The 7576-nt window shown below is 46.7% G+C and overlaps 1 protein-coding gene across 1 annotated transcript in view; it reads right to left on the reverse strand.

The window, feature by feature from the left end:
* The window catches only part of Kif2c (kinesin family member 2C), a 27025-nt gene extending 20693 nt beyond the window's left edge, over positions 1-6332 (reverse strand). Inside the window, exons 1-4 of the mRNA XM_013354775.1 lie at positions 6132-6332; positions 5109-5203; positions 1785-1886; positions 1567-1615 (exon numbers count right to left, since the gene is read on the reverse strand). Of these exons, the coding sequence (XP_013210229.1) occupies positions 1567-1615; positions 1785-1886; positions 5109-5203; positions 6132-6192 (307 nt within the window). The 5' untranslated portion in view covers positions 6193-6332. The remainder of the gene's footprint in view (positions 1-1566; positions 1616-1784; positions 1887-5108; positions 5204-6131) is intronic.
* Between the last annotated feature and the right edge of the window lie 1244 nt (positions 6333-7576).

A 7576-nucleotide genomic window follows, 5' to 3' on the forward strand; every position in this document is an offset into this window, starting at 1 on the left:
AAAAACAAAAACACCAGGACTGGAGAGAGGAGATGGCTCAGCAGTCCTGCTCTTCCACAGGACTGGCTGGGTTTCAGCACCCACATCCGGTGGCGGCTCACAATGGCTTCTAACTCCAAATATAGAAGGATCCGGTGCCTCTGGCCTCCTTGGGCTCCTGCACTCATGTGTAGAACAGCCTCACAAACACAGAATTTTTAAAAAATAATATGAATCTAAAGCAACGAAAATAAAACAGCACAAGAGCTCATCAGGTAACCATGGTGAAGGAGAGAACTGACTCGCATGGGTGAGCGCATGTACACTAAAATCAAACAAAACCAACCACCAGGAAAGTGTCCGTATCCCTTGATGACATGCACTTTCTTGCAGGCTGTGCACACGTGTTTATGGGACCTGTATATCATGTCACACATATGGAGATAACAGGACAACTTGATACAGCTTCTCCTTCTTTTTTTTTTTGGTTTTTCGAGACAGGGTTTCTCTGTGGTTTTGGAGCCTGTCCTGGAACTAGCTCTGTAGACCAGGCTGGTCTCGAACTCACAGAGATCCGCCTGCCTCTGCCTCCCGAGTGCTGGGATTAAAGGCGTGCGCCACCACCGCCCGACTCTCCTTCTACTTTTAAAGATGGAACTCAAGCTGTGAGGTTTGTGTGATGTGCTTTGAGCTGAAAAACTATCCCACCAGCCCTTTTACTTTTAAATTTTTATTATTATTAATATATTTTTTTTTTGAGACAATGTCCCTTGTGCTCGCTCCGGCAGCACATACACTAAAACTGGAACGATACAGAAGATAATGTCTCTCTATATAGCTCTGGCTGTCCTGGAACTTGCTATGCAGATTAGGTTGATCTCAAACTCAGAGATCCTCCTGCCTCAAGAGCTAGGATTAAAGGTATACACCACCACCCTCAGCTGCTTTGTTTTGGGTGGGAGGATGGTTTCTTTTTCTTTTTTTTAAATTTTGTTTCATTTTCAAGGTTTTCACAGGGTTTCTCTGTGTAATAGCCCTGGCTGTCCTGAAACTCACTTTGTAGACCAGGCTGGCCTCAAATTCACAGAGAAAAATCTGCCTCTGCCTCCCGAGTGCTGGGAATAAAGGAGTGTGGCACCATCGTCCAGCAGTGGTTTCTTTACATAGCCCAAGGCAGCTAGAATTTTCCATGCTCCTGCTTTAATTTCCTGTGAGGATCACAGCAGTATCTTCAGCTCCGCTGCTTGTCCTCAGAGCCCAAAACTACGCCTGTGCTCTCCTCACGGTCGCTTTTAAGGCTCGGGTTCTGAGGGAAGGAAGCAGGCCGAACAGGAACTGATTCTCACTCTCCCCCACATCAGATTCCATAGAACAAGTGTTTAGGCCAGAGAACAAATGTCTGAAATGTATAGTTCTCTCAGAGGTTAGAGGTTAGGTGTAGGCTGGCTTCTTCCTCCCAGAGAAAGATGGTTGAAAAAGGAGAACCCAGCTTATACAGAAGTCACATCTCCATTAGGGCAAGGAGTATACTTTAGCCCTAGGACCCTCTCACCCACAGCAAAAACACCATGACAATCCGCCACTTACCTTCTTTTGGAGCTGGAATTTTAGAGTTGACTGATCTGCGTTTTTGCTTCTGAAAAACAGAATTGCCACAACGTACGGCTCTTACCAGTCCGCGGGGTCCTCTTGTGAGCGTCTGGACTGTAATAAGAGCCCAGGCAGTCCCGGACAGAATCAGCGAAAAGGGAACAAGTGACTTCTCGGGGACAGACAGCAGCTGTGGTCAGATGGCAGGCACTTACCGGAACTGTTACATTTTCCTGCAGTGGCAGATTGTCCTTCGGGTGTAAGGGAAGAATCTGGAAGAGTTCTGGGTTTATTGCAACCACATCATCAATATCAATCTGCAAGGACGAGAGGGTTTCAGTGAAGCAACAATCCTTGACCTAAATGAGCGGCTGTAATCAAGCCAGCCACGACTCGGGCTTTACCAACCTTACGTTCCATTAAGCACTGAGCACTACAAAATAGTTATTCCTTAGTAATGGTTTACCATCTAGATGGAATGGGTTTTCCAGATTCCAAGCCAACGAGAGACTGTGAGTGCTGAGGAGGTGGCGAGGAAAGCAGACAGGCAGGCACACAGAAATCCACAGTAGACCTGTGCCACTTGGCTGTCCTACTGATCTGCTGGACACTGATGTCCTGCTGGTCACAGCCCCCTGAGCACTTCCTGCTGGCTGACACGAAGGAGGAAATGGGTTCTAACCGGCTGGTGATAGTCAAAATGGAGGGCCCCTCGGGATCTTAAAGCAGGAGTAGGTTCCCGAAAGCTGCTACCTAACGCTAAGTCTACCTACATTTTCTACTGGGCCCAGAAACTTCTTCCCGGTCACACCTTCCTGTTGATGCCTTTCCTAGTTCCTGCTCACACCCACAATGAGGTCACAATTCTGGGTTTACATCACCAGAGTCCTGTAACTCTTTAGGAACAGCTTCACCAGCACAACTCAGGTTTGGAGCAGCAAATCCAGCTGTGGGAGGTGGCTCAGAGGAAAAGTAAAGTTTCTTTGCATGTGTGAGGCCCTGTTTCCACTCTTCAGCACCACACATGCATACAGGACACTAAATGGATCTCACCTGCTTTATATTTTGAAACAAACAAAGCTAACACCCTAGGGTGAAAGCTTTACCACCTAAATCCACAACCCGCATCTACTTGTTTATTTTTTTACAGTGCTGGAGCTGGCACCTACACTTAACAGACAAAGCAAGTACTCTATCATTTAGCTACACCTCCAGTCCAGACTGTATTTATTAACAGCCTTACTCAAATGAGTCAGGAAGGAGTAAGCCAGGGCATGCAAAAGATGGTAACTAAAGAGAAACTCAGTATCGCACCTTTCTGTGAATTCCAATTCTAATGGGAAAGAAAGTCATTCGTTCCAAGGGGTAGAAATCAAGCCACATTGGTCAGATGAGGACAGCATCGCTGTTCACACAAGCTGGCAAGGACTGCACTAACCACTGTCCTGAGGACACTCCTTGCATTGATTGTCACATGCTCCTACCTTGTGCCCAAGCCTCAAACTACACAGAGCATAAACACAAGAGCCCAGACTCAATACATCCCAAGTCTCTTACATATAGTCACACCGAGCATCCTAGGACAAAGAACAAGAGTGTGAAAACAGAAAGGCACGGGCATGAGTAGAGCGGGGAGTGTGGATCTTACTCTATTTGATTGGAGTAAGATCCTAAAAGAGGCTTTAGAGACTGAGATGTGGCTCAGTGGAGTAATACCTTTGATGAAGCCGTCTCCTCCCCACTTGTACAGATCTCACACATACTAGTTCTCTCTCTCTAGACAGACTGTCCTGGAACTTGCTTTGTAGACCAGGCTGTCCCTCAACCCCAGATCCACCTACCTCTGCCTATGAGTACTGGAATTAAAGATGGGTGCTACCATTGCCCCACTCTCTCTCTTTGATAAAGGGTCTCACTATTTAATACAGGTTGGCCACAGACTCTGTGTGGGCAGGCAGAAGATCTATAATTCCAGCATTCCTAAATCAAGATGGAAGATGAAGACAGGAGACTCACCCAGAGGCTCCCAAGCTAGCAAGCATGGAGGACAACGTCAGTAGAAAGGAAAGACCCTATTTCAATAAGGCGGAGGGCAAGAAACAGCTTCCAGCGGTTGTCCTGAAATCTTCACAGGGGACACATGTGCACCATGACACTCAGGCGCTTCCTCCCTACACACACACACACACACACACACACCAAACTGTCCTGGAATTCACTGTGCATATCAGGCTGACCTGGAACTCACAGAGATCTCTGCTTCCCAAGTGCTGGGATTAAAGGTGTGCAACACCACTGCAAGGCACAAGTATTCTTTAAAGGAAAAAGACTTATGTGAATGCAAGTGTGTGTGTGTGTGTGTGTTTGTATCTAATGTTTTGACAGGCTCTCACTATGTAGACCTGGCTAGCCTAGAACTCACTATGTGAAGCAGGCTAGCCTCAAGCTCATACATATCTGCCTGCCCCTGCCTTCTGAGCACTGAGAAAAGGTACGCACCACCACACCAGGCCTTCCTGTGTTACCCTATGAAACTCCGTTAGAGATAGCATCTTATTCACCCACATTCCCAACCCTCAACGCATGGTCTGTCCCTCTGGAATCAGTTCAGAAGGGCTCTGTGGCTAAATCCTCCCAATATTCTGAGGCAGACACCTTCATTTTATAGGTTAGCAAATGGAATTTCTTTTTTCCTTTTTTTGAGACAGGATTTCTCTGTGTAGCTTTGGAGCTTCTTCTGGAACTCACTCTTTAGAGCAGGCTGGCCTCGAACTCACAGAGATCCACCTGCCTCTGCCTCCTGAGTGCTGGGATTAAAGGCATGCGCCACCATCGCCCGGCAGCAAATGGAATTTCTAAGAGCAGTGACATGACTAGGAATACTTTGTGTATACAAGGCAGAGGCAGAGACAGACTAGAAATCTGGGTTTTTATAGTGACAGACCAATGACTTTTCACAGCACCATGCCTTCTTCTACTTTTCTCAATATTGCATGGTTTATTGCAATAAATAAATTTAGTGGTTTATCCCCACTAAATCTAAACACCGTGGTTGCCAGAGATGAAGACTCTCCAGTCTCTTTTCAGTCTTTTGGCTGCTACCAAAGCATCCTGAGTCTGCTCTGTCTGTTCTGCCTATGGCCAGCCAGCTTTACAACTCAGACCTTAGTACTGATACATGCCAGTAGCCTTCACATCCCTTCCAAACCCCACCTGGAGTGCATCTTCCACTGTTCACCTGTGTCTTCCATCACCAGGGGCTTTATGATTTGGCATTTGGAAAACACATCTTCGTTTCCTTTCCTGGGTTACTAATGTTGTTACCCAAACTGAAGCAGTAGCGTGCACTCATAACCCAGTTTAGGTAAACAAGTAAAACCTTAGGATTCACCGCAATTTGCTCTCCACGGACACACCAGAAGCTAATTGCTTCAATTTGGAACACCTGACTAAATGAAGGTCAAGCGTGTCCAAAGAGGACACTTCAGAAACCGGGCTCTCACAGGTAAACGCCATATAAACATTCTCATAGAACTCACCTCTTTGCCCTTTGTGTTACCTCCTTCTGTCCACTCCACAGAAACACAGGATTTCTCCAAGTTCACTGTGCTTATATTGGCACTGTGAATTAAGCCTGTGTATGAAAAGATCTGAGGTTAACCATCTGCCTGCTGAGAACTTAACTTTTATACTCCACTTAGCTTTTAGGATCCTACAGAGACTTCCAATGTAGAATTTACCCAGGAAGGGAAAATCGGTTTCCACCCCTTTTAAAACTCAATACATCGAAAGCCACAGAGAAACCCTGTCTCGAAAAAAAAGAAAAAAAAAAAAAAACTCAATACAAACACTAATAATCCTGGTGGGGATTCACCCTTTGACCATCCCACAGTTAGGCGGATAGGGAACAGGCTTGACACCCCTAGCTACATAGGGTAAGTATTCATCTCCGATTCAGACTCTGCAATAGAATGAAGGTTCATTTGAGCAAGGAAGTCACTAAAGTCCTTAGAGGAGCTAGGAGAGCTGCTCCTGACCGCATCGGTTAATAAGAGCTGACCTCCCGGGTTTCCCTAACTCAGTCGTTGTCTGGCTATCGCACAAATGAGACATTATTCGACCTGTAGTCATCGCTTAATACAAACATAAGATTGTCTTACCAGTTCCTTAAGAGCAGGGATCTTGCTCGTTAACTCTGAATCCCTGCGCCTAACATACTGCAACCGCACCATACACAGCACCGTCTGGAGGCTAGGAAGCCGAGCAGTTTCAGAGAAAGATGCCGCACAAGTACAGCCACCGGCTCTAACCTAGGCGCGTGTAACCCAGGCGCACAGCAGAGGTGCTCCGCCCACACCCAGAAAGCTGGCAAAAGACCCACAACCAGGGAGGGCAATGTTTCCCTCAGTGTAGAGGACACCGACAGCCAGTGCAGGGACATCGAACCCCTCATTGTGGGATGGGGAAAATAGTGTTCCAAAGCTTGTCGTTTGGGGGCTGGGTAACCATCTTGGCATTCTCACCGCTCTTGCGTCCCCTTGGCCTCAGGACCCTGCCCTCACCATTACTCCGTTGAATCTTGATGGAAAGACCAGGAAACAATCGGGCGTGAAGCGACTCCATGGACTTGAGAACAGCAGCAGGTAAAACAAATGCAAGAAGTTTGTAAACTAACACTCTGCTAATACAGCTCAGTAATAACGCCGCCTAAACCGCTGCAGTTTAAATCCCGCGCGCTAGCGTCCTTAAGACGTCACCAAAGCGGAAGCACCGCAGAGCGTTTTGGGATATGTAGTCCTGGCCTCACGACTTCCGGCGCGTGGGCGGTCTCTCTAGCGCTACGATATATGGGAATATTTCCAAACCCGTGTTGCTTTCCCAACTCAACTCTCTGCTTTTATGTACCTCTGGGAAATTTACGAAAAATGTTTCAATAAGGGCCCTGTGGTTCTGTAGACACGGTTCAAATCCTGGCTTCTTTAGTAAGTAGTTCGATCACTTTAAAGACGTCAGATAGCCGGGCGATGGTGGCGCACGCCTTTAATCCCAGCACTCTGGAGGCAGAGGCAGGCGGATCTCTGTGAGTTCGAGACCAGCCTAGTCTACAGAGCTAGTTCCAGGACAGGCTCCAAAGCCGCAGAGAAACCCTGTCTCGAAAAACGAAAAAAATAAATAAAATAAAATAAAAAAATAAAGACGTCAGATACTTGATGCTTGCTTTCTCTTTGAAATCTCTAAAATATTTTGAAGACACCAGTTTAACATAGTTTTGAGTATCTTCCAGACATGGTGCCAGGCAAAAGTAGTGAAAAGAACAAGACAAGGCCGGGCGCTGGTGGCCCACGCCTTTAATCCCAGCACTCAGAGGCAGGTGGATCTCTGTGAGTTAGAGGCCAGCCTGGTCTACAAGAGCTAGTTACAAGACAGGCTCCAAAAGCTACAGTGAAACCCTGTCTCGAAAAAACAAAAAACAAACAAACAAAAAGAACAAGACAAATAGTTCCTGTCCTTGAGACAAATTTTCTATTTAGAACACGGGGAGGGAGGTGGGATGGGGGAGAGTACCTGGCTGTGGTAGCACACACCTTTAATCCCAGCACTCAGCATGCAGAGGCTGGCACATCTCTGAGTTCGGGAGTTCGGGGCTGGCCTGGTCTACAGAGTGAGTTCCAGGACAGCCAGGGCTACACAAAGAAACCCTGTCTCAAAATAAAACCGAAAAGAATACGGGGGACTTAGGGCATGATAGTTCATGCCAATAATCCTAACTCTGGGTATGAAGATGAGAGAGTCATTTCAAAGCCAACCTCAATTACCTGCAGGTTTAGGGCCAGTCTGGACTACGCAAAACTTGTCTCCATAAACGAACAAACCAAACAACAACAACAACAACAAAATGCTTATGGTGTTGAACTGCAGTCTCGGCTGCCTAAATGCTGGGATTAGCATGAGCCACCATACCTGATTTTTGTCAGTAGATTATAATATGAAGACATATCAACCCCAG

Source organism: Microtus ochrogaster, unplaced genomic scaffold, assembly GCF_000317375.1.
Source record: "Microtus ochrogaster isolate Prairie Vole_2 unplaced genomic scaffold, MicOch1.0 UNK69, whole genome shotgun sequence".
Taxonomy (NCBI): Eukaryota; Metazoa; Chordata; class Mammalia; order Rodentia; family Cricetidae; genus Microtus; species Microtus ochrogaster.